Source organism: Glycine max, chromosome 9 (assembly GCF_000004515.6).
Source record: "Glycine max cultivar Williams 82 chromosome 9, Glycine_max_v4.0, whole genome shotgun sequence".
NCBI lineage: Eukaryota > Viridiplantae > Streptophyta > Magnoliopsida > Fabales > Fabaceae > Glycine > Glycine max.
The window spans coordinates 152,553-179,316 of NC_038245.2; the positions used below are offsets into that span (position 1 = coordinate 152,553).

At 34.7% G+C, this 26,764-nt stretch overlaps 2 protein-coding genes across 3 annotated transcripts; one reads left to right on the plus strand and one right to left on the minus strand.

Annotated features, from left to right (window-relative positions):
• The first annotated feature begins 41 nt into the window (after positions 1 to 41).
• On the plus strand, positions 42 to 18,851 carry LOC100778966 (dynamin-2B). Of its 2 annotated transcripts, none has more exons than XM_006586675.4 (22): positions 42 to 517; positions 597 to 647; positions 747 to 867; positions 993 to 1,085; positions 1,501 to 1,562; positions 1,657 to 1,774; positions 1,921 to 2,263; positions 2,518 to 2,665; positions 3,868 to 3,969; positions 4,042 to 4,161; positions 6,557 to 6,640; positions 6,823 to 6,950; positions 8,198 to 8,282; positions 8,401 to 8,548; positions 10,254 to 10,330; positions 12,364 to 12,420; positions 14,173 to 14,317; positions 14,420 to 14,571; positions 15,790 to 15,903; positions 15,996 to 16,063; positions 17,259 to 17,440; positions 18,192 to 18,851. In XM_006586675.4, coding segments are annotated over exons 1-22 (2,544 nt in total). In that variant the 5' UTR covers positions 42 to 373; the 3' UTR covers positions 18,194 to 18,851. The 2 variants fall into 2 exon arrangements, with proteins under 2 accessions (XP_006586738.1, XP_003534419.1); XM_003534371.5 differs by having other exon boundaries at positions 17,259 to 17,428.
• A 1,118-nt stretch (positions 18,852 to 19,969) lies between these two features.
• LOC100783254 (SUN domain-containing protein 3) lies at positions 19,970 to 23,126 on the minus strand. The gene is made up of 4 exons (XM_003534379.4): positions 22,835 to 23,126; positions 21,592 to 22,748; positions 21,396 to 21,481; positions 19,970 to 20,255 (listed from the first exon to the last, which is right to left on the minus strand). The coding sequence occupies exons 1-4, from the start codon at positions 22,965 to 22,967 to the stop codon at positions 20,006 to 20,008; spliced, it is 1,626 nt and encodes a 541-aa protein (XP_003534427.1). The 5' UTR covers positions 22,968 to 23,126; the 3' UTR covers positions 19,970 to 20,005.
• Between the last annotated feature and the right edge of the window lie 3,638 nt (positions 23,127 to 26,764).

Sequence of the window (26,764 nt, forward strand, 5' to 3'; positions counted from 1 at the left end):
GGTGATTTAATTTGAGAGGAAAAAAAAAAGTTAATTAGGTTGAAACAAAACACGATTCAAAATAAAAAGACAAGACAAGACGACTGGGACTACTGCCATTTCAAAACGCGCAAGAGAGAGAGAGAGTGTGTGCTTTTTGAAATTTCTCTGAATCAGAACTTTCAATATAGTCAAGACGACACCCCCATTTTTAAAGTTCTAGAGAGAGAAAGAGATCTGATTCATACCTTGCTCCAGATCCTACTATTCAAGCTCTGTTTTAGGGTTCGATTCCGATCGATCCCTAACCGGCGAGCGCGAGTTCCTTCGATTCGTTTCGTTTCGACGACTAAGCTTCTTCTCCGTTTAGGATCCGTTGATCGATTCATCATCCATGGCGGCGATCGAGGACTTGTCGGAGCTCGCCGATTCGATGCGCCAAGCCGCGGCGCTCCTCGCCGACGAAGACGTCGACGAATCCTCCACCAATTCTCGAAGACCTTCCACTTTCCTCAACGTCGTTGCACTCGGCAATGTTGTAAGTATCCTTTTTCTTCCTGTTTCTCTTCTTCCGCATCGTCGTTTTCATCACTTCACTTAAATTCCAATTTTTTTAGGGTGCTGGTAAATCCGCAGTTCTCAACAGTTTGATTGGACATCCCGTTTTGGTAATTTAAACTTCAAACCCACTCTTAAACCCTATTCTATTGTTGTTATGAAAGTGAAACTGTGAGAGTGAGTGTGGTTAATTTTGTATTATTCTGCAGCCTACTGGTGAGAACGGAGCTACTCGAGCTCCTATATGCATTGATCTGCTGCGAGACACTTCGTTGAGCAGCAAATCCATTATCTTGCAGATTGACAACAAGTCACAGCAAGTCTCCGCAAGTCAGTTCCTATTTTCTTCTTCAAACTGCACACAGTACACACCTAAGTGGCTGATCTGTGCAATTCGCTTATTTTCTTTACTGATGGACATGTTCACGTGCTTTGTTTCGTTGTTGTTGCCGCAGGTGCTTTGAGACGTTCGTTGCAGGATAGACTGAGTAAGAGTTCCACCGGCAAGGGTCGGGATCAAATTTATTTGAAGCTACGCACGAGCACAGGTTTGTTGATGTCTGATGATTTGTTTTACTTACCTTACTATCTTCAGGTTATGCAATTTGATAGAGTAATTATACATCTTTGAAAAGGTGAATTGGCTGATATCGTAACATGTTGTTATGTCTTTTTGGACTATCCATGCATAACCACACAAAGAAGTTTGCTTGTCAAAATAAGTTCTTGAAATTACAGTAGCCTTTGGTCCTTTACAATACTTTTGAGTTTCTTGTTGCTTCGTGCAATTAATATGTTATGTTGTCAGATAATTACTGGAAGCTGCCTTGCATTTGAACCCTAAAAGAGTGAATGAGTTTGTTTATTGACAGGCTCCAGTTATACGTGCCGTACCGTTTTTATTTTTTGTAAACTAAGTTTCCTAAATCCTAACATTCTTTCTATCATCTTATCTCTTCCCAGCACCGCCTCTTAAATTGGTTGATTTACCTGGGTTGGATCAGCGCATCATGGATGAATCACTGGTAACCTTCCCAAATTAATTCCCAAACTTCTTGGTTTTTGTTATTACTGAACAGTTTTGGGATTCTGATGTTATTTAATGTGGTCATTGCATAGGTTAGCGAATATGCAGAGCATAATGATGCCATTTTGCTAGTTATTGTACCTGCAGTTCAAGCACCTGAAATTGCTTCATCTCGAGCCCTAAAATATGCAAAGGAATATGATGGAGAAGGTAGACTGTTTCCACTGTTTTTTTAAGGATTATTGTTACGTAAAACTCATGGAATTTTTCTTGAGTACTTGTCTGATTTCCTTCTCTATCAGGTATTAGTTTTTTCATTGTTAATTGACTAAATAGGCAAAAAAATATTTTGATAGGTACCAGAACCATTGGCATTATTAGTAAAATAGATCAAGCTGCATCGGACCAAAAAGCGCTGGCTGCAGTACAAGCTCTCTTATTGAATCAGGGTCCTGCAAAAACATCGGATATCCCTTGGGTTGCACTGATTGGTCAATCTGTTTCAATAGCTACGGCACAGTCTGGATCTGCTGGTTCTGAAAATTCATTAGAAACTGCATGGAGAGCAGAGAGTGAAAGCCTCAAGTCCATATTGACAGGAGCTCCTCCGAGTAAGCTTGGAAGGATCGCTTTAGTGGATGCCCTGGCACACCAGATTCAGAATCGTATGAAGCTTCGGCTTCCTAACCTTCTTTCTGGGTAAGTACCATGTAGTGCAATGACATTTTCTCATTAATTATTAAGTATTGTTGTTTTGACTTGGTTCTTTTTTATAGTAATGGGAAACTAAGAACCGTATAATAGATCAATGGTTCTTGTTACTTGGCATTTATCCAAAGTCTTTTGTGTTTTTAATTTTCATAATTTTTTACTATGTAAATAACTGTTCTTACTAAAATGATTTGTGTTCGAAACTGCACTCTATTAATCTTTACTTTACTGACACTGTTAAGGTTACAAGGGAAGTCTCAGATAGTTCAGGATGAATTGGCAAGGCTTGGTGAGTCAATGGTCACCACTTCAGAGGGTACACGTGCTATAGCCTTGGAACTTTGCCGTGAATTTGAGGATAAGTTCCTACAGCACATTACCACTGGCGAGGTTTGCTGTCTCAAATCTTATATTTTAATTAAAATTAGATTTATTTTTATGTCAGTTATTATTGGGAATGTTATTTCTTTAGCCCCAATTAATCTATAGCTTCATTTTTTGTCTATAGTACCATATCGATTCTAGTGTTACTTTTTATTGAAGGAACTATTTTTTTGGGACCAATTTAAATTTAAGAAGTTGAAGCTCAAGAGACTTTAGAATTGAGAAAGAACATATTTGAGGTTTTACAATAGAGAAATGATTAACTTGCATTTTATGTTCATAATTATTGTTCTGGTGCTCTTGCTCCGGATAAAAAATGTAGTTGGTTGCTTGGTTTACATGCAATATTTATTATTATTACTACAATGCAATTTTAGATAGTGCTAATTAGTATATTTGTTGGAAATCAGAATTAATATTCTGATTCAATTAATAATTGCAGTTTATAGGAACATAATCTCTGATTTAGATAAACAGAATATCCTCAATTTATGTACAATTAATGTAACTAACCTATATAAACATGCACCTACTATGTACTCAGTCATACGGTTTTCACTCAATTTTCCTTTGTTTTCTCCCATTTTAACAATATTATTACTTTTTTTTGTGAGAATTGTATTAGAAATAGAAAGATAAAACTGTACAATGAGATGGAAGATAAGGAATCCTCTGATCAATTAAAGCAAACCAATACAATGACACAAGCAGAAGTTCTGTAAAATTAAATGGTCTAGAAGAGCCGTCCAATCTTTTTGTAAACCATGCCCTGCATACAAAGGTGAAGCGATATACACAATGCACAGTTCTTTACAAAGCAAATTTAAAGGAACATATACACCCTTGAAGGTACAAGCTTTCCTTTCCAACCATACAAACCTCAAGATCCCCTAGACCACACATTGCAACCAAGTTTTGTTTTCCTTGCCAATCTCTTGAAAGTGAACAAGAAGAAGCTGATCCAACATACCAGGACATACCCAATTCTAAATTGTCATAACAAATACTACAACAGCTTATTTCAAATGTAGCTCACAGCTATGATGGATGGATAAATGAGGAAAGTCTCATTTATGATTAATTGATTAGTGAATTATTTTGAAATTTCAGCATTTGGTGACAATTTGTTTTCATGTTGTGCTAATGAATAATGAATTTTATATATGTTGCTTGGGCCTTTTTTTGATATACTATTAATTATCTGACAGGGATCTGGTTGGAAAATTGTTTCTTGTTTTGAGGGGAGATTTCCTGATAGAATGAAGCAATTACCTTTAGATAGGCATTTTGATATCAACAATGTGAAGAGGGTAAGTTTTGAACCACTGTTTGTTGATATCTTTTTTGGTTATTACTCTTGCTTACCCTTTGTCTCTTATCAGATTGTGTTAGAAGCAGATGGTTATCAGCCGTATCTTATTTCCCCTGAAAAGGGATTGAGATCTCTAATCAAAGGGGTTCTAGAGCTTGCGAAAGAGCCATCACGTCTTTGTGTTGATGAGGTAATTTTTTTATGTGTAGAATGAACTTGAATTATATTTAACTTTACTCTCAAGTTTCTAAATGGTTGTTGCTTGTTCCTTATATTTTGTAGTGTTTTTCTTTATATTTTCAGTTGGCTTCTTGATTAGGTTTGAAGTCTGGATCTAGTTTCTAAATGATTGTTGCTTGTTCCTTATATCTTGTAGTGTTTTTCTTTATATTTTCATTTGGCTTGTCAATTAGGTTTGAAGTATGGATCTAGTGTCCATATTCTTTGTCCTTTCCCTTCCATCTGGATATATTCATTCTACCTATTGTGAAAACATGTTACTTGTAGTGGAACTATACATTTTTTTTTTTTAATTTAGATGGGATTCCTTGAATAACTTGTTGGATTCCTCTCAAAGAACATGTTAGGATCCAATTGCCAGGTATGGGTCATGAGTCCCACATTGTAAGTATGAGATTTTTGTGTGGGGTATACATGGCTTGGGCTCTTCGACTACAACAGCTAGCTTTTGTGTTGTGGTTCTCCCAAGGTTCTTATCAGCAGTGGTTCCTGTGAGTCGGGGCGGGGGGAGTCAGATTAGCAGAAGATCGCCTGAGTGAACTAGGAGACAATCTGTCTTCCAAAGGAAAAAGGTGGATTAAGCGTGTGGGATTTAGTAAAATTCAACTATGCTTTACTTGGAAAATGGAGATGAAACCTCTTCCATCACTAGGGAGAATTGTGGGTGAAAGTATTGGACTCCAGATACGGAAGTTGGAGAAGTTTGGATGAATCAAGAAGGAATAGTAGACATTCAATTTGGTGGCAGGATTTACGTATTGTCTGCAATTCATCTTAGGAGGGGAGTTGGTTCAGAAGTGGGATAAAATGGAAAATTGGATGTGGGTCAAAGGTGAAGTTTTGGCAAGATGGATGGCTGGATGGAGGGATTTTGTTGCTGGAGAAATATCCGCGCATGTACAGCATGTCTGAACAACATCAATTTATCCAGCAGTTGGGGGTCACATCAGTAGGAGGATGGGAATGGCAGCTACAATGGAGGATATTATTTAGGGAAGCAAAGATAGACATAGTTGCAAAATTCACAGAGGACATCGAGGGTGTGGTAGTACAAACTAATCAGCAAGATAGTTGGTGTTGGGGGGTGGATCTTAGCGTGAGATACACAGTGAACAGTGCTTACAAACTGCTCAATAGACATTTGTCAAGTGAAAATAATGACGACTTGTTTAATGAATTATGGAAGCTCAAAGTTCCAAGTGTCACACTTTGCTTGTAGGTTGATTCGGGATAGGCTACCAACAAAGGTCAATTTGAGGAGGAGGAATGTGGATCTGAATGAGTTATATTGCCCATTCTGTAAATCTTGTGAGGAGGATGTGACCCATTTGTTCTTCAGCTGTGATAAAATCTTGCCTCTATGGTGGGAAGCGCTTTCTTGGTTAAACATAGTTGGCGTTTCCCCGGAAGCACCCAGAGATCACTTCCTTCAGCAAACATGGTGGATTTCCTTAACTTGGTGCAGATGGTATCATAGGAACAGGATTGTTTTTTCAAATGAAAAATTCAAGGGTCAAAGGATGATGGATGATGCAATATTTTTCTGCTGGATATGGCCCAAAAATATGGAAAAAAGGATTTGACTTCCCTTTTCATTCATGGGCTAGCAATATAAGGGTCGGGTTTTGTACTCGGGGGAAGTGCTATATAGGTTATTTTTTGTGGAGGGGTATCTGGATAATTCCAGACCTATGGATGCCTAATTCTTGCAATACAGCTTGTATTAGGACTCCACAGGTCTACACATAGTATGGCAACAGTGTAAATATAATAGTACCCCTTGTACTAATACCATTATTATAATTCATATTACTTTTGCTGATAAAAAAAATTCAGCACATGTATAATGGTGACTGTCAATTTTATGATTCTAATTCCACTCAACTTGATAGACCGCTATTATTGAGGATGGCAGAATAGGAAATAAAATGAATGTTCTTGTTGTTATATATATTGAGCATAACAGAATGCTGGGCTGGAAAGAAATAGTGGGAGATGGAATGCAGTTGGGAAGAAATGGGCTTATGGGAATATAAGAGGCCAGAATAGTTTAGTACATGATAGAGCATGAATTGGAGGAATGAAGGAGTGGGTTTTGGACTAAGTGGTTATGTGCATCTTCAGAACGCTAGATTTATCTTTTATTTTCTACATTTTATGTTCTTGTAAGGAGCTAGTCTCCATTGTTTTAATTATCAGAAAAAATGAGTTCCTATCAGAAGTCCTACATTGTAATCGTACCTTGCAACTAATGTTGGAATTTGGTTCACTGTCTGCATTTTTCCTAGTTTGTTCCTTCTATTTTACTTGTTACTCATGGACATTCTCTTTGCCTTATGCTCCAGGTACATCGTGTCCTGATAGATATTGTTTCGTCTGCTGCCAATGCTACACCTGGTTTGGGAAGATACCCACCTTTCAAGAGAGAGGTATTGTACTTCATTTCTGTTTTTCTGTTTCTATTTGATACCTGTATTAATATATTATTTTAAATTTGAGTCTTTTCTTGTTGCATATAGTTCCCTTATACATTTTCTTCTTAAAGGTATCCCTTAGGTGGGGACTGCACTTTCTCTTTCTTTTAGATAACATTGTTTAAAAATCTTTCAAGGTTGTGGCTATTGCAACTTCCGCACTAGAAGGGTTTAAGAATGAATCGAAGAAAATGGTTGTTGCACTCGTTGATATGGAGCGTGCTTTTGTCCCACCTCAACACTTCATTCGCTTGGTACAAAGAAGGTAATTTGGACTAATTTCTTGAATGGATCTAGATCCCCTCTCATTGGGTGATCTGTTCCCTACTCTTTATTATTTGTTAGCAACTAATTTTTTTTTTTTGGTAAAATCAATGGAGACACTAGCTCCTCCAAAGAGCAGAAATGCAGAAAGTAAAGATAAATCTAGAGTTTTGCAGATGTACATAACCTCTAGCCCTAGCACTTAACTCATTCCCCTTTCCCCTCAATTCATGCCTACCACATACTACCTATCTTCCCTTCTCATTTTTTCCAACTAAATTCTCACCCCCTCCTTCTGATTACTCCTTGGTAACTCAGCATTTGGTCATAATCCAAACATAATAACTTGGGTTTCCTGTGTTTTGGATATTATCATCCTTATCCCTGTGTGTCTGTCCTTCTACTTCCCAACCATTGTAGCACATACCTTGGTATTGGAGTCTATCAATACTCCCTCCCAAAATTCACCTTGGTAAAGAGTGGGTTGGGTCCCTGTTACAAGTCTGAGAGAAACTTCCACTAGGGTCCCATTGCTTAAAGCATATTGACCTTTCTGTAGCAAAAATTATTTGATTAGGATCCCATTTTTTGAAGCATAATGATCAAATTATGCTGAAACTGAAGAATTGCCATTGGACCGCACTGCATCATTGCAAATTATTGTGCCTCCGTTCTTATCTAGTGCTCCATCTTTTGTGGCATTTTTAGGTAGCGTTTGACCCGACCTTTTTATTTTAGCTTAAATGCTACTTTAGAGCTAAAACTAGGAGCTTTAAATTTAAAATTGTCTGGTAGTTCTATAATTTTTCAAGTTCAAAACTTAATTTTAAGTTAAAATTTCTTGACTAGTGTGTTCTTGGATGTTCTCCATGTGTCCCATTTTCATTATACAGTAAATTCTCTATATCTTTGTCCATGTTGTAATTGATTTGGTCTATATCTTCTTTGGGCATGTGTTCTTGGGCTCTATCAAATCAAACCCACTTTTACCTTGACAGAGCAAATGGTTGGTTGGAATTTTTTTAAGCAGGATCTATTTGCTATGTCCTTTTCAGTTTTCACCAAGGACAATTGTTTATGAATATGCTGCATTTTTTCATTTGATAGTTATTTTGAATAGTGTTGCATAGTTAACCATGAAATTCTTTCTAGTACTTGCCTATAAGTAACATTATACATCTAGATGTCACCCAAATTTATATTTGTGAAGTCATTCTTGATCTAGTAATTCCATGTTATTTACTTTAGGATGGAAAGGCAACGTCGAGAGGAGGAGCTGAAGGGCCGATCCTCAAAAAAAGGGCAAGATGCTGAGCAATCTATACTTAACCGGGTGGGTGGTCAATTACTGTAACAGAAGGATTGTAATTAACTTTTCATTTGTTGATTAATTTTACTCCTTTTTTTTGTGACTTGTTGAATTTAAATAGCTCTTTGTGAACTTATTGTAGGCCAGTAGTCCCCAAACTGGTGGAAGCATGAAGTCAATGAAGGAGGACAAGAAAGAGAAGGAAAAGGACAAATCTGGCCCGGCAGAGAAAGAAGGGCAAGAAAGCTCAAGTTTAAAGACTGCTGGTGCTGAAGGAGAAATAACAGCAGGTCTGTCCTTTTCTATATGCTACTACATTTTGCTGATAGAAATTTCTTGCAGTCTCAATTCCCCCCCTTCAGCACTCTCTTAAGTTGTTTTTTTGTGTAGGTACTCTTTCTGAATTTTGAGTTTTTGACAGAATGCTCCTGGAATTATCAGAAAAATATTATATATAATCTTTGAATTTGAATTGATTTGTGATTTGGGTACTAGTACTGAATTAGTTCAGTGGAAATCATAGTTGTCAATAGCAGCATGCAGCGGCCACCGCCCAGGATGCTACAACAGGATGACCACTATTCTATTTTTTTAAAATATATAAATATATGTATATATTTTTCTTATTATTATATTAATTCTATTTAAATTAATTATTACAATTTTCTATTTGTAAATTATTATATGCTAATATGTTATATATTTGTCTCTATTATATAATATAATTTTATGTATTAATATTGTTTTCTATATTTTTAAATATTATAGAGTACATTATTGTATTATGATAGTATAATAAATAAAAAAAACAGAAAAAAATCCTCCCCAATTGTAGGACTATTTGGGGTGCGTGCCCAACACCCTTCTCACCCAAATAAACCCTAGCCTCTTTCTTCCTGTCAGCAGCCACTTCCTCCTCACCCATGGTTTTTTGGGTGAGACAGGTGTTGCGCCTGCACCTCAAATTGGGCCACTCTCCACCCCAAACAGTCTTACAATTGGGGAGGGTTTATTTTGCTTTTTTTTTATCAGAAAAATTATATATATATATATATAGAATTGAAGTACCAAAGGTACTTTGTACATAGATAGGATTCCATAAACATGGTTCCTCAGTGAAACTAATATAGTTTGATTAGGAACCATATTATGGCTACATATGTAATATACAACTGGTAAAAATCCAAGCAAAAGCTACCCTCTACTGATACAAAAAGCCTTGTCGGATGTGACTTGACCATTGATTAAAGTGAATTGTGAAATCTTTCTCTAAGTTTCTAAGCCAAGTCCAAATTAAGAATATTGCATCCTCGAACAGCTTGTTGCCATTGAAAAGTGCATTGGAGAACAGAATTCTGTTTCGCATCTGCCAAATGGACCATGCTACAGCCAACCACCAACATTGCCATCTCTTGACCCTTATGCCATCCACCTGAACAAATGAATGTTGGAGGAAATGATATTTTGGAGTTAATGGAAAAGCACCTTTAATATTCATCCAAGACAAATATATAAATGTTTTAAAAAAAATATTAAAACATAATTATATTTACATATTATATAATTATAATTATACAATACAGACAAATATATAAATGTATTAAATAGAACAAATGTAGTAATACTAAGAAGAAAGAAAATAAAATACTATTAAATAAATACATACTATTATATATATAGTGGCCATCCTACCATAGTGTTTTTTGGGGGTAGCTGCCCAACACTGCTATTGATTACTATTGCTGTTATGTTGAAAATTCTTTAGAAATTCTTAACTACTATTCTAGAATTTCCAGTTAGATTATGTTCTATTAACTTTGCAACTATAAAGGAACTTAATTGACTAAAAGCTCATTCAACTTTGTTTCTTGGCTATCTAACCTAGAATGGCATGGGAGCTATGCTTAAATACATGAATTTGGAAGTTACAATGTGCCAAAGTATATATTTCAAAATTATTAATAAACTAAAACTACTTTTCTTTATTGTTTTCAGGATTTTTATTAAAGAAAAGTGCAAAAACTAATGGTTGGAGCAGGCGATGGTTTGTGCTAAATGAAAAGACAGGAAAGGTTGGTGACTGTTGGCCGAGTTGATATTTACAGTGTTCTTTAGTCTTTTATCATTATTATTCCTACATCTGGTTTCACTGTCTTCTGACTGACATGCTAGTCTTTTGACTCATGAGTCATGGCTGCTTTTTCTAGATACACAAATATAGATGTCTAAGCTGGCTTAGTGCTATTCTTGTTCTTGATTAAAACAGAGTGCTCTAAAACATTGCAATGTTTTGCAAGATTCGGAAAAGTATCAGGTACTTTGGAAAGATACCAACAATGTGGTTAACCAGGTGTTGTCCCAAATTGTTTGAGGGTTTTATCATTCTTTACACTCCCAACATATAGGACATATATACAAACTTACCACTCAGTATAGGAAATTTAGGATTTCAGGTAAAGTAGATTGCATATAAATTAAGATGGGAAAGCCTTTGTTACCAGCAAGTTATCAACAAAAGATGGAGACTCATATAGTTGAACCACCAGAGAGAATATTCAAAATTATATTTTTTTTGTGTAGAATTGGAGATATAGAAAGCAGTATATTTGGATGCTTCTTAGTCCTTACAAAGTTTGTGGGGGGGGGGGATGATGGGGATGTCACATATAGACATCAAATTGGGTGGACGAAAATAAGTGCTTCTTGCATAATCTGTGACTGCTAAATGTGTATTTAAGTAAATTCTGAGAGATAACTATAAGGCTAGTGATGCTCTATACAGTGAATGCTGGATGTGAAGTACCAACAAAAACAAAAAATAAGGTGTATGTCTTAGAATGCTGAGATTGATGAGTGAAAAAGTAGGGGAGATAAGATTATGAGCAAGAATGTATTGTAGTATTACAGCTTTACTATTACAAACCAAGCTTAGTGAGGCTAATACCATTTGACACTGATTTACTTAGCTTGAAGCCTGTAAGCTTATTACAAATAGGGACACTTGACTTAAAGAAAATACTCTAAATATAATGTGGGCTCCATGACCTAAAAATAGATTAATATACAATGTTGGACATTGGCAAAGTGGTAATTTTCTAGTAAGAAATCAAACAAAGCAGGGATGATGGATGTTGGAGCCGAAGGAAAAGGCAGTAAGGATTACTGGATATTCATTGGAAATTAACTTTGTGGTGGTTGTATAAGAGCTTTCTATTGATTAAACCAGTGAATTTCAGACAAGAAAAGGGAACAGGCCAAACAGCCCCGGGTTGATAAAAAAATGACAACCAACTGCCATAAGATGTCGGCTTGTGTACAGAGAAATTGCCTAAACACGTGTGACAGCCACTGAAAGTTAAAGCAGGGTGAAAATAGAGGACACAATAAAGGAGTATTGGAATGAGGCAGAGGTATTGTAACAGGAGTAGGCAATGGTTGATGTTATCACTCTGATACCATGTTGAAAGCATAGGATTTAGGTAGAAAATAAGGAAAGGAAATTAGAAATACTATGTAAAATGAGATTAATACAAAGCTGGAGTTAAGCTACTATTTATCCTGATAAAGATATCCTACAATAGTCTGAAGACATCCTAACTAGATGCTACTAACACAACTGTCAGAAAGTGGGTTTTTCATGAGTTTAGCTCAACCCTACAAAACCGGCTTATAAGGTGAGGATTACTCTTCACTTATATAGTTTATCTCGGCACTATCTTCATTCGATGTGGGACTTTAACATGTCCCATTTTTCCTCATGGCTCCTCCGCCATGTGGGACTTTCTCCACACCTCCCCTCACGCTCAAGGCTACCTACCTAGAGCGTGCCAACCATAGGGATCCATTTAGAATAGGAGTAGTAGAATAGTAATACATGTATGGGCTGGCCAAATATGACTAATAACAGAATAACTCAAAATATTCTGACAAATTATGTTGCTTCAAAACGCTTCATTGATGTTTTCACTTATGATAATTCCTGCAGATTTCAACTTTTATGTTTGAATCTGTGATGCATCTTGATTCATTCAGCTATGAGATATATAATTGTCCACTTTTAATACAATTTACTGTGTGATATTGACCTTAACCTTTCACTTCACAGCTTGGGTACACCAAAAAACAAGAGGAAAAACATTTTCGCGGTGTTATTACATTAGAGGTATGGAGTGCTTTCATTAATCTTGTACGTTCAATAATTTGATAAACTTTACGGTACTGTGTCTTGTGCATGTTGGAATTCTTAACTAAGTAATTCATGATACTTCCTTGAATAGATTTTGCATGTGCCTGCACTTGGCCAGTTTAATTTAGCGATTTTTATCAAAATTTCCCTTATGGTTGTGTTTTTCTAATTCTGTGTTTGGAAATGTATAATTAGACTTCAAAAGGATTCATTTGAAATATAATGATTTATAAAACCTTTAAAATATGAAATATTAGGCCCCATATTTTATTTTTATTATTATTTTCTAAATTTGAAACAAGTTAGAGTAGTTGATATTTTTCCCAGAAAATTTCATTAACTGTTTGAAGTTTTGTAATAAAGCAATGGTAACTTTGTTAATACAACTGATGTTTAACAAAATGCGTGAATGCTGAATCAGTCTGCTCCTTGCCTAAGCAAACGTTTTGGAGTTTTATTACTAAGGTTAAGTTTACACATGTACCAAATTCTCATTCCGCACATGTTTGCAAACCTTCTGGATAATATATTTACAATAAAGCTGCATACATCTACCCTCCCCATATCCCACTAGGTCGTGCACTGGACCACCCCTTTACCTTTAATTCTGACTATTGAAGATTTCATGCTTAGTTTTACTATGTCATTGCTACATGTTACTTTTAGCTTGTTGATTGACACTGCAAGATGGTTACATTAATGCAAATACCATATGGTCTTTATTCTTAAATGCTTACTTTTTATGTGAAGGCAATTCTAGAAACTAATAATTTCTAACTGTTAACAAGTAAGCAGTAGGTAATATGAAAGCACAATCATTTGAATGTTTGTTCGTTGGATTTTAGATGTATTTGTACAATTAAATTGCTTTTATCTGCATCCTTAATTCATATACGAAGCAACTCTGGAAATTAAGAATTTCTCTTCTTTTACCCAGTAAGATGTAATGTACAACCCACAATCATTTTGATTCTTGCGTATTAGAATTCTTGTTGCTGGAATTTAGCGCTGGTGTTTTGTCCAGCCTTAAGTTGTGAGGGGTGCCTTGCAGGCTGAAGTCCATTTCCTAGATAAGCTGCCAGCAGAAAGGATAAAAATAAAAAAAAAATGAAATAGACCATACTAACCTTGGAAAATATGTTATCCTCTTTTTAGGCTCTGGGTTGGGGACAGTACTAACCTTTGCACACAGTGAAAAAGGACTTTGAGGGGTTGGAAAATATGTGGACTTTTACGCATTCACCTACTCATCAAAGCCTTTTGCATTTGTTTGCAAACCTTTAGTCTATTTATCCTGACCAGAATTAAGGATCTTCGTAATCTGTGTGATGTTGGCGTATTGTATTATTGCTTATGGAGTCACCTTCAAGTAAGTTTGGAATATACAAACAAGGCAAAATTAAATTCTTTCTGCTGGAAAATGCTTATTGAATCTATTGTAAGATCTTTTGGATGTTCTACTTGGATGTGGATGCTCCACAATTTAAATTTGTTAGAACTTAGAACTCATCTTCAAAGCTTTATATTTTACTATGATTTTTGCTAACTGAATATCCACTTGTAATTTACCAAAGTGAAGCTCCACACTTTTGCAGTATGTACTGGCTTTGATATTTATAATGTCAACGAGTGAGTAATGCATAACTTGTAGTCCTGTTAAGTAACAAAAACAAATCCTAATCCCACTAGGACAGTCTTAATAAGCATACAAAATAAATTGCTATGCAGGAATGTAACATTGAAGAGGTTGCAGATGAAGAGGATCCTCCATCCAAAAGCTCAAAGGACAAAAAGTCCAATGGACCTGATTCTGGCAAAGTCAACCTGTTATTTAAAATTACCAGTAGAGTTCCTTATAAAACTGTTTTGAAAGGTAAAATTCTCTTGTTGATATGGCTTTCAATGGTACATGCACACCTTTATTTCTTATAAACTTCTGAAAACATTTTAATTACAATGTGTTTCTCTCTTGCAGCACACAGTGCTGTTGTTTTGAAGGCTGAAAGTGCAGCTGATAAGGTTGAATGGATTAAAAAGATAAGCCAAGTTATACAAGCAAAGGGAGGACAGATTAGGACATCTGATGGTGGCCCTACAATGAGGCATAGCCTCTCTGATGGTTCCTTGGTTAGTTTCTGTGGCTTAAAGGTGTTCATCACACGTGTTGCATTTTTTTATGGTGCATTCATTAGACTTGTATATTAAAGTCAGTTCTTAGAATTTAGATTGTACCTCATTTAACCATTTAATATAAGTTTACTAATCTTGTGATTTTTTTTATTCATAGTTTTTACGCCAATTGATTTCTACATAATTCACTCTTCTTTTTTGGGCTCTTTAAAAACCATTGTTTCTATATAATTATATTTTTTTTGTTATTGTGTGCTATTAGGGTGTTGGTTAAAAAATTAAAATAGAAACTATTAGATAAAATGATGAAATCCAAAAATGCATTTGATACTGTTGGAAATAATGTTACTTAACGTTTGTAGGAAATAGTAGATTCAGTCACATGATAAAATGCATTTATAGTGTGTTTGGTTCTCCGTTTCCTCACACCAAACATGCATTGATTTCAAAGCTTCCTCTCACATACTTTTCTGTTCAACGGACTGGGAATTCCTGCTGCCAAGTGCCAACAAACCAAACAAACACTTAGTGTTCATGGGTACTAGTGTTTAGGAAGTTTCACTCAATTCATATTTGCCCAGGAAAGTCTCCACTAAGTTTCATAGCTCCCTCTCATACTTTTCCGCTCAACGATCTGGGAATTCCTGCTGCCAACAAACCCAACCAAACAAGTCTAGGGATATAATACTTCTACACTCATCCTACTGAGCTATTCAACTCTACTAATCATTCAATCAATTTGTGAACATCCCTAAGCCTTGGAGTCTAATGTTGTCCTACTCAAGCATTAATGGCTCTCTTAATGTTTTAGTTCTGTAAAAAAAAAATGAACAAAAAATATTACCGAATAGGTAATCAAAGATATGTTGGAAATTGTGATAATGATTAACATATCCTTGGGGTATATCCGTAAATGTATCACTGGAGTGGTTTAGTCACAGGAAATAGTATAAATTTATTTTTTGTTCTGGTAAAAATGTATAGTTCATATACTTTTTGTGTTTATAAATGTCAGGGATGCTAAATGCTCACTCAAGCAATTCACGGAACTTGTCTAATTTCTGTTAAGTCCATTAAAGTTTCTTGATTGAGTCAGTATAAGCTGAGGATTTGCATAACAAAATTAAAAAAATACATAAATAAAGAATAAATTGTTATTCCTGAAAATGTGGTTATTGACTGTGTATTATTTTATTTTCATATATCCTGCCTCAGGACACAATGGCTCGAAGACCTGCTGATCCTGAGGAAGAACTCCGATGGATGTCACAAGAAGTTCGTGGATATGTTGAAGCAGTTTTAAATAGTTTAGCTGCTAATGTACCGAAGGTAAGCTTCTGCTTTTAACATTTTCTATTTATATAATTTTTTCAGTTTTTCCAGTTAATGCTTGATGCATTTTCTGGTTGCTTGGTTTACAGGCAGTTGTCCTTTGTCAAGTTGAAAAGGCTAAGGAAGACATGCTGAATCAATTATATAGCTCTGTCAGGTTCAGATATTTGTTTTTGCCTTTTATTCTTATCCTCTTGCATTAGATTTCTTCCTTGCATTTGTCAGTTTCATTCTTGAAGATTTTGAAGGAACATAAAGAAATTATAAAATATCTTTGAATTCTCTTTCCATTTCCTAAAAGTTTTCTGGAGTGTGACTGACAATTTCAGTAACATTTTTCTGCACAGCTTCAGGCCTGCAATGTATCATGGAACTGAATGTTAGTAGATAAAAAGCCAACGAGAAAATAAAAATTTTAATAACTAATAATAAAAATATTCTAATAATAAAATTTCCATGTAATGGTGATGTTGCGTTGAATTAGTGGACAAACTAGGGTAGAACTTCTTCAATGTAAGAATTGAGCATTAATGTTGTTTGATCCATGTATCCAACCTCAGCTGGTGGGGAAAAGCTTGGTTATTGTTATGTAAAGAGATTGTAAAAGCTTTCTGGTTGTGTTCAGTTGTTTTTTGTGTGCTGGTTAATCTCTTCTGGAAAATCATCTAAATATCATACTTTTATTAATTTTTTCTGTTCTCTTGTTCAAACGCCTCTGTACTCTTCCCACCAGTCCAATGTAATAAAATTTTGTGCATACTCTAAAATCTAAAACACCATGATGGGGATTACAGATATTTCATGTCCACACTTCCTTTCTCATGGAAGGCATTACTCTTCTGTTTTCTTCTCATAAATTGCAGTGTGCTTCAACACTCTCAAACAAACTTTTTCAATGTACCAAATGTGGAGTGAAAACTGATATCGGTTGAAGCAAATATAGCTGGATGATGACCAAGCTGGGCAGTGTCACAACAACTCTTAATTAGGAATAGGATGAGGAGCCTCAATGGGGAATGCATGCTGTATGTGAGAGAAAAGAGATGGTTGAAGTTACAGAAAATTTAAATTTGAAAAAAAATGAAAAGGCAGTTTTATCAATTAATCAGTTATTTAACTGAGTATGACGGATTTTTGTCTGAAAGAAAAATGAGGAGGATGCTAACCCATATGTGTGTGTTCAGATACCGTAATTTTGCTTCATAATTCATTATTGATTCAAGTGTTCATGTACAAGTTGCATGCTAATTAATCTGTATGTTACAGTTTTGTATGATAATAACAATTTTTTACATTTAGTTGCTTTGATGTTGGTCTCTGTTTAACATTTTTTTGTATGTTTCCGTGATTAGTGCTCAAAGCACGGCTAAGATTGAGGAACTGCTTCTAGAAGATCAAAATGTTAAGCGCAGAAGGGATCGAATCCAGAAACAATCATCCCTTCTCTCGAAATTGACACGCCAATTGAGTATTCATGACACCCGAGCAGCAGCTGCCTCTGGCTGGTCAAATGGTAGTGCAGGTATGTCAATGTGTAAGTTGCTTTCTTACTCATTTACATATTTATTGGATGGGTGAGTCATCAGTATTAATTAAACGTATTTGTGCACCTCTTTTGTTTTTTAATTGCCCAAGCTTGGCATCATTGATGATTGAATATTATTAGGAATTAGGGTACCGTTTTCTGATATTTTCTGTTACATTCATAGCCTGAACATATTGACCATCGATTTATTAATCTATATCTATCTTCTATATATATATAGGGAATACCAAGCTTTGGTGTACACATTTGTTATCCCACTTTACCCTTATTACTACCTTTATAAATATCTTCTTTACTCCTGTAACTGCACTCTTCAAACAACCGATAGCAACCGTCACATCTTGCAAACCACCCATTATTATTTAACTTCTATTTTTTTTTTCTTTTTTAATTTTTTAAAGATGACATAGAGGCACGGAGTGCATGTTTTGTCCCAGTGTTAATAAAATACATTCACATAACAGTCTATGAATGTCTTTAAATTCACTGATTTTTTTTCATTAGCAGTTACAATTTGCATTTTATTTTGTAAAGTGTACTTCTCCATTTGATTTAAACATATCCAAGCCTCACTTGTCCTGGTAATGAACCTGATTGTATTGTGACTCGTGAGTTAATGTTTTTGTTGAAACTGATTTTTTTCTCTTTCCTTGTTTGGATTCTCGGTTGATAGTAGTTTCTTTCTGTTTTTTTTTTTCTTTTTCCTTTTAGTGTACTTAATTACTTATTCGTTTTGCAGAGAGTAGCCCAAGAAGCAGCAGCGGACCTGGTGATGACTGGAGATCTGCCTTTGATGCAGCTGCCAATGGCCCTGTTAGTCGAAGTGGTTCATCAAGATCGGGATCCAATGGTCACAGTCGACATTCTAGTGATGCTGCCCAAAATGGTGATGTGAACTCTGGGTCAAACTCCAGCAGCCGTCGAACGCCTAATCGGTTGCCTCCTGCTCCTCCGGGTTCTTCAGGTTACAAATATTAACAGGTGGCTGACTAGTGATTGCTTGACAGTTACTGTTTGATACATTTTTGGAGGGTGAGGCTGCTCCCACCCCATTTCATACGGTCATCCCCAATTCTTTGTTTCTGCCGGTATATTTAGGTGAGGAAATGTTTGTGTAAATAGAAGACGACTATAGTTTATTAGTATAAGTTTTCTGGGCATTCGTCTCATTATCCGGAAGTTTGGTATCGAGGTGGACTTGAGTACATTTATCATGTTTTGCTTTTTTTGTTTACGAAGCATTTATCATGTTTTGCTATTCAATATTCTTTTCACTTTAATAGCTTTTATTGTTTCCTTTTTCTCTCTCTAGAATTTGCACTCATTTTGGTTGTAATCAATGTATCTTGTTCTGTAATGATTGAAATAATACACCATGGCTGATGGGTTTATGTGACTACCATTTTGGAGTATCTCTCAATCATGGGCATATTTTATGTAGGTCTAATTAAACTTTTGATCCTTATATTTTATGTTTAATCGCAAATTCGGTCGTTGATTTACTTTTTCAAATTAACTGTTATAGATTGTCGAGTTGGAAGATTTCTTACATTCTCATTTAATTACATATTGTCAAGTTTGAAACTTTTTTTTTTGTATATATTTGGAGATGTAATTATATATTGGTGTTCTATTAGTAAATTATAGTTGCTGTTCTCTTTAAATCAGGTGGAAATAATAACGATTCACAAAGGAGTTTATGAATATTTTTCATTCAAAATAACGATTTAGTGTGCTTGACATTCTTATGGATTATTTTCTCGTCAATACTTAAGACACCATCAGATATGAAGAGTGTTTGACATGCGTCACCAATTCTTTTTTTTCAAACATGCACTATGGGTTTATATGAGGATAATATTACTTGATAGTTCAATTGGAGATGACCTTCCTCACGTGCTCTTCAAACAAAAAGAAGAGATTTTCGTTTAACATTCATTCAAGTGTGCAACGAAATAGCTGTGTTTATTATTGAATTGCCTACATTCTTATTTTTATTTTGAATCATTATAACATTTGTGAAGCATCAACATAATTAAACTCAAATTCACACGGACCAATGACATTTTGATGCCTAAATTCTTATTATTTGAGAAACTGCAAAAAATACCGTTAAAAAATACTCCTACAATATAAAGTCCAGAGTTTTTAAGAATATTATTAAATGTGAATTTCTAACCATTATTAAGCTATTTGATTTTTTTTTTCTAAAACGTAATCATGCAAATTTCAACATGACCAGCATTTAATTTATTGTGATTCGGACTACAAATAGTTCTTTAGGTGTCATATGTTGATCAACTGCATTACTTCTATTTTCTGTTATCTATCTCCAGAGTTATGTTTATTTTCATATTAAAATGGGGCTTGTTATTGCAACAGATGGAAGCCTTTTTATAACCAGAATATTTTAAAATTAAAATTACCGGCAATACCAAAGCCACCTTAGTCACTGCAAGTAAAAATGAATAAAGAACTTTGAAGACAGTTTCTATATCTATATTGAAACCAAGCATCTCACACAAGTTAACAACATATTTAAAAAATGGACTATCACAGAGTTAATATAAAAATAATAATGATACAATTCAATAATAGGAGAAACCATGAAGAGCTAACGGCACAAAATTTCCTGGAGCAATCTGTTCTATTAACACTTTGTAATACTCTATAGACACTCGTAGCCATATCTAGAGATAGCCGTAATATAACTAGCATTGAAAAAATACAACACACTAAGAACACTAACACACCCTTGTTTTCTAAAGATGCTTGCTTCCTGCGGACTTCATTAACCTCGGACCTGATTTATTAAGAAAAAAAAATCAGATCCCAAAGAACTAAATAATTATTAGCATCATCCATTAGGAAAAGAAAATAATGTTCAAGCTTTGATAACCAAGCATCAACCACAAAGCAGAGGGCAAAGGTTCAGAAACAGTAAATAATATCAACTATCTTCATAGTATTTTCGTCCGATGGCTGACAATATTTTTATTCCCATGAACAAGGTTTTCAAAGTCTCCGTAGGTACTGTAGAGTAAACCTATGAGTCTTTTACAAATATTTGATGTAGTATAAAATGTTCATGAGCCCATTTGGTTCGTCATTATTAAATGGCACTTTTCATGATAAATATACAGAGCATCAAACAGTGGAATTGCATCTAATAAGAGAAGAAATGAAATGAAATTAACAACTAGCAGTAGCCCTGACTATAAAACAATCTTTTATTGCTTTGATTTTATTTGCTAAAACTGATTCTTTAACCAATTTTCATCCTATAAAAATGAAAGTAGATAGTAGAATGCGGGGGTAAAACATAAAGCTCTGGTAGTCTTGAATAAGTATCATGGTTAGCCATCGCCATGGCATGTGGCATGCCTTGGGATAGACAATGGACCCTCCCTAAACTTCCTTTCAGCAAGAAAACAAAAAACAACAACCGGTTTCTGAAAACTGGATTAGTCATTGATCTTGAAACAAAAGGCTTGATCAAATGTCAAATTGTGGTTGAACTGAAATTGTATTTATATAAATTTCTACAAATTAATATTATATTTTAGATATAGTATAGACTATAGATAATTAAATAAACCAAAAAATATGAAAATTTAAACATCTAAAAGTATATACGTAAAGTAGCAAACACAAGTCAAAATAAAAATGCCATTAAGTAGCAAGCCATATAATTCTAAAATTTTATTCTACATAGCAAACTACTGATAGAAAGATTTAAGATTTTATCTTTTTCTTCTTTATCACAACTGTAATTTTACTGAGTATTTAGCACTGCTATAAACTTCTTCTCTTGGTTGTCATAGATGTTCAACTACTCTACTGTTTTAAAGATACTCTCAAAGTGAACCAGTTACTAGATCTGAACTAGCTCTTACGCTCATATAGTGACAAATTACAGAAAGCTTGTGATGTAAACTCTCACCTCAAAACAGCATTGTCCCTGAGTAGATGACCAAACTGCATGGAAATATGGGACTTCCAAGATTTGAGATCACTTCCATCTTTTGTCTGCAAGGGCAACAGATCATTTGCAAAATGAATAAAATATAGAATAATAATGGTTTCTATATAATTAAATACAATTAATGCCAACAATATCCAGGATAGATTTAACATACTATAGCATCTTGCTGGTCAACGAGATTCCTAATGTCTTCTTTGATATTCTGTATAAGTATATCTTTTCCTCCAATGTCTTTGCTGTACTCTTTGAAAATATTGACATATCTAGTATTTAAGTCCTCCATATACCGCTCCAAAACAAACAAATTTAAGTCTAGAGTACGAACTTTCTGCATCAGAATCTTGAGAACAGTATCCCCAGGCATCCTGCCAACTTGTTGACGGATTTCTTCCACTGGATCAGGAACGTTACTATTTAGTTTCTCATGATTTGCAGAAGAGATATCTGAAGCAGGATAAGAATTGATCCCTCCAAAAGTATTTTGATGAGCATCTTCACTCTCAGGAGGATTAGGATGGGGTGATACTGTCATTTTATCAGCATTACCGTCTCCAGGTGCCAATAGATTATCTTGAGTATGTATCAAATCCTCCAGCATCCTCTCAACAGCATCCACACCATAAACTTCAACTACGCTTAGTGTGCAATAAAATTCAGAACCATAGTGACTTTGAAGATTCAACTTTAGGTATCTCACCCATTTAGGCTGCTGAAGAACAAACCTCTGAGCATGCCTCACATTTGAGGCAGTGAAATTCCCAAGGAAAACCCAAACATCTGTTGGAAAGCTCAGACTTCCGAGAAGTTCAAAAGCTTTTAAGTTGGAAGAATGGTGCTCAAAATTAGCTATTTCTATTGTATCTACCAAGGTTTCTTCAGAAAGTTCTATGATGACGAATTTGTCTTCGGCGGAACATGGATTGCGAAGATACTTATCTTTGTCTCTGCTTAAGATATTAGAGGCGCCTTTGGCTTCTTTGTTAGAACCTAATAATTTTGCTCCCATGGAGGCTGAAGCATAATTGTATTCTGCACCACCAGGCTCCACTCTATGCATAACACTTCCAGAGGAACCAGAAGTGCCAGACTTAATTTTAGAACTAATTGCCCTGCTCTTGAATTCATCAAGACCGAGAGGCACAGCCCAAGGTAAGTGATCAGACATTTGAGCATCCACTACAGTGGGAGTATCACAATCTTCCTTATAATTTGGGAGAATGTAATCATGAGTTTCTTTGAGCAAACATTTATTAGCAGAATTAGAGGTTTTACACTGTCGGTGCTTATCTTCCTTCCAATTTGACAATCGAACTTCAGATCCATAGATGATAAAGTGAGACTAATAAGAATATTGTTTTGATTATTGAAAAGCAAGACCATAATTTCTATTTATTTACCTGAGGGTGTAGGAGTGTAACCATGAGCGCGACTGAAGAGGAAGATTAGAGGCCATAAAACAAAAAGCAACGAGAGAGAGAGTTGAGTTTTAGCTCTTCTTCTTTGTAGAAGAGCTTCACGTGATCTCTGCATTGCACATCACTGCTTTTCCTTTCAAGAATCGATGGATCTGTGTGTGTTGTTTACAAACCAAAATTCAGAAAGATACCATTACTAGTCAAAACACGGAAGGACAAAATCCCTCATATGACAGGTTCCTTCAAAATTATTTTAAGGAAAAAAGTAACTTATTTCTGCAATTGTTTTTATGTGATAAATAGACAACGGTAACACGTTCTTTTTTATAAAAAACGATGCGAACACATCAGTGTGAAAATATATTTTTGTTATATTCTTTGAAGTTTAAATATATTTTTTATCTATGATATATACTTAATTTTTGTATTTGATCACCGATAAATTTATTCTTTGAATCAGCTTATAATATTTGAAGATTTTATTTTATATATTTGTCGTCAGTTAAGTAAGTGATAACGTGTCTGTTAAATATTTCATGACATGATTTTGACAGCTCAAAATCAGTCATAATTTGTTTCAAAATCAAATTTAAAATTTTTAACGGTAAAAAACCCTAGAATCAATCAAAGTAAAAAAAAAAATCTCATAGTGACCCAAATGAATTACTCAAATTGAAATGGAGGAATTTGTATCCTTCTTTTTCTCTTCCTCCTTCATTTTGCTACGGTACAACCCGACAACACTAGCAACCAAATCGAATCATATTACAACAAGTTCAGCCCTTCCATGGCGATCATAATCGTGATCCTCATTTTCGCCCAGTTTCTAATGGGTTTCTTCTCCATTTACATCCGCCACTGCTCTGACTCTCCCTCCACCAACATCCACAACCACCCCGGATCCTCCAAGAGGTCACGGCGTAGCTCTCGCAAGCTCGACCAGACAGTGATCGACACGTTCTCAATGTAAGCGCAAAGCAAAAGCTCTCATTGTTATCAATAAGTATTTGTTATTATTGTTAAAATTATTTAATTTTTTTTCGGAACGTCCTAAATTGAAGTTATCATCCCATGGAAGGAAGGTTCAAAAATTTGGGAGGTCTACTGTAGAGATTGAAGTGTTAGTTGTTGCCACAAGATTAAGTTCTTTGATCGCATGTTCATTGGACACTAGCGATCGGGGACTTATATCGGCTTTTGTAGAGAGGTGGCATAAGGAAACTAACAGTTTCCATCTTCCTGTAGGAGAGGTGCCTATCACCTTCGATGGTTTTTGTCAGCATAATGTACACACTTAAACTCACCAATAATCTGATTTAAAGCATATCTTATATCATGCCAAGTAGTCTCTTGTATAAGGTAACTTTAAAAACATGTTCAACCACATGTGTACTTGTCTTAAAAGATGTCTTAATTTCAATGTGTTGCAGTGTGATCATGTTATTCATGGTTTCTCAAACACTACATAAGTCTCTGAGGCTATTTTGTAGTAGTCTTTTTAAAGCCTAATGAACAAATTCAATCCTGCATATGAAATACACAAAAATAATAAACAAATACAAATATTTTTATCCATTAAGTCCTAAACCCTAATAAAAAAAATGACAATTTTCATACCTGTTTGTTGTTGCGTTTCCTAAGTTCATCACCTTATTCGTTTAGGCTTTAACAATTTTTTTTTTTGTGAGGAATTATCCATAGTTAATTAACATAGTCAACAAATATTGGTCATGGTGAACAAGCAATTTCAAACTTCTTAAGACAACCATCGAACTGATCCTTAGAAGAACAATTAACCAAACTCCCTCAGGCATCCATCATATAATTCCATGCATTTTTTTGACCAACCAGGGATTTACATTTTGCCTTGACATTCTTGTCAATGTGAAACCTACACAACAAGTTGATACACTCAGGAAATACAGTTTTCACTACATTTATCAATTTTAGGCCTCTATCGGTAACAATAACTCCTGGGAGGACATCAAGTCTTAGAAAAAGACCTTGAAACTGTTCTAGAGTCCAAACCATATTATTTAGACATTCTCCTTCCAAATAGACAAAACCAGTCAAGAATGTCATCCTCGTTGGTGTCACACCAATATAGTCAAGTAACGGGAGATTGTACCTGTTTGTTTTGTAGGTACTATCTATCAAAAATATCAAATTATAGGCATTGCATAACTTTATTGTATCAAGATGACACCAGGAGATATCACGCACAACATCTTCATCATTTAATCTATGTCAATGAATATGTTGATTTCATTCAAGAAGCTTCATTAGTTGTTGCATTTCAGTATCATTGCCTCCTATGGAAAAACGGTATGCACTTCTTGCATTATATATTTGTTTGATTGTTGTATAACTATTGGTATTGTGTTCTTTCAACATTAGCAGAATATTTTTTGGTTTCATCATTGACTTTGTCATATCAACAATAATTATCTATTCATCCTTAGTCAATCAACCAACGTATGAATGTCCAACTAATGACTTTGTCATTTCATGATTGTGATTCAGACACATTAACTTCACCATCCATCATTGGCTTCCAACCACTGGTTTTCCACGAAGTTTAAAGAGACACCCACATTTTCTACCACTAGTATCTCTTCTTACAAAATTTTTCTTCCTAGACCTATACTGACCACTCCTTTCACTACCAATTAAGACAAATGAAGTCATTCCTCTCATACCAGCGTTTGTGTCTAACCTCATAATCACTACCACAAATACAATTTCATAAGCAACAGATCGAGCCCAATGTAGAACATCATCTCAGGTAGCAAACACCTATAATGCAATCCACTCAAGTTTAGTCTTCAAGGGACATTCATTTAATTACTTTAATAACAATAAATCATATTAATAGCTTGAGAAGTATTGAATTCATCAGAACAATCAACATATTTTTCATTCACACCAGCTTCGTTCTCATTTTGTTCATTCATATCAACTTCTTTAGACATTATATTGTCATACATCCATTGATCTTCATCCACCTCAACAGGACATTCAAAAATTTCAATCACAAACAAACAACCTTTAACCGCACCATACATATATTATAACACAAAACCCTAACTAATTTTTTATTGCATATAATATTATAAAACATTAAATTGATAATCCTATATATTAAAAACCAATAACATCAACTTTTTCTACTTAAAATTGATAACCATATAATAGATAAAAAATTATAACCTAACCATATGTACTAAAATAAATTATATTATTCAACTTAATTCTAATTCATGAAATTGTAACCACAAAAAACAATCATTTTAGACCACAACAACTCAAATAAATTATACATAAATTATAAGTGTAAATTATTTTACAATTAATACAATTTCCAAAATATAAAAATAAATACTTACAAATTAATTATCAAACTACACTTATTTAAAAATATTTAAAATAATAATACTAATTATTAATGTTGTTTTATTATTTTTTTATAAGTTTAGTCGTTGGAATTTGGAAACAGGATTACGTAAATGTTGATTGTTGAACTATTTATTATTCAAGTTGTGTCCAATTATAATAAGCTTTTTAAGCATATTTTATTACTCATTAACAAAATTTTCAAACCACAAAAGTTGAACCAAACCACATCGCACTTAATTTTCTTGTTTGGTCCGAACTAATTTTTAGGCAAAACCACACCACGAATATTCCTTGGTAGAGCTAGGAGCAAAAGATGTACTTGATGTGTGAGATGTAGTCTTTGACCTCTTGTATCGATGCGACAAGGATGGTGTTGAGATCTATCACGAGCTTTGCGTCACCGACAACAGGGAAGGGAACCTTAGCTTTTGGGACACTATCTCTTGTTACAACTGCTTCTACTCCTACTTATTCATTCATTGAAGATCAGTAATGAGATGAAATGGGGGGAGGACA

What these genes read in the sequence shown, in the direction of transcription:
- LOC100778966 (XM_003534371.5), top strand. Translation starts at nt 374, where the DNA reads ATGGCGGCGATCGAGGACTTGTCGGAGCTCGCCGATTCGATGCGCCAA. An exon ending in AAAGGAATATGATGGAGAAG is followed by an intron (nt 1,775 to 1,920) that starts GTAGACTGTTTC and finishes ATATTTTGATAG; the next exon opens with GTACCAGAACCATTGGCATT. An exon ending in TAAATGAAAAGACAGGAAAG is followed by an intron (nt 10,331 to 12,363) that starts GTTGGTGACTGT and finishes TTCACTTCACAG; the next exon opens with CTTGGGTACACCAAAAAACA.
- LOC100783254 (XM_003534379.4), bottom strand. Translation starts at nt 22,967, where the DNA reads ATGCAGAGATCACGTGAAGCTCTTCTACAAAGAAGAAGAGCTAAAACT. An exon ending in TTGACCAGCAAGATGCTATA is followed by an intron (nt 21,482 to 21,591) that starts GTATGTTAAATC and finishes TTGCCCTTGCAG; the next exon opens with ACAAAAGATGGAAGTGATCT. An exon ending in AGGGACAATGCTGTTTTGAG is followed by an intron (nt 20,256 to 21,395) that starts GTGAGAGTTTAC and finishes TTAATAAATCAG; the next exon opens with GTCCGAGGTTAATGAAGTCC.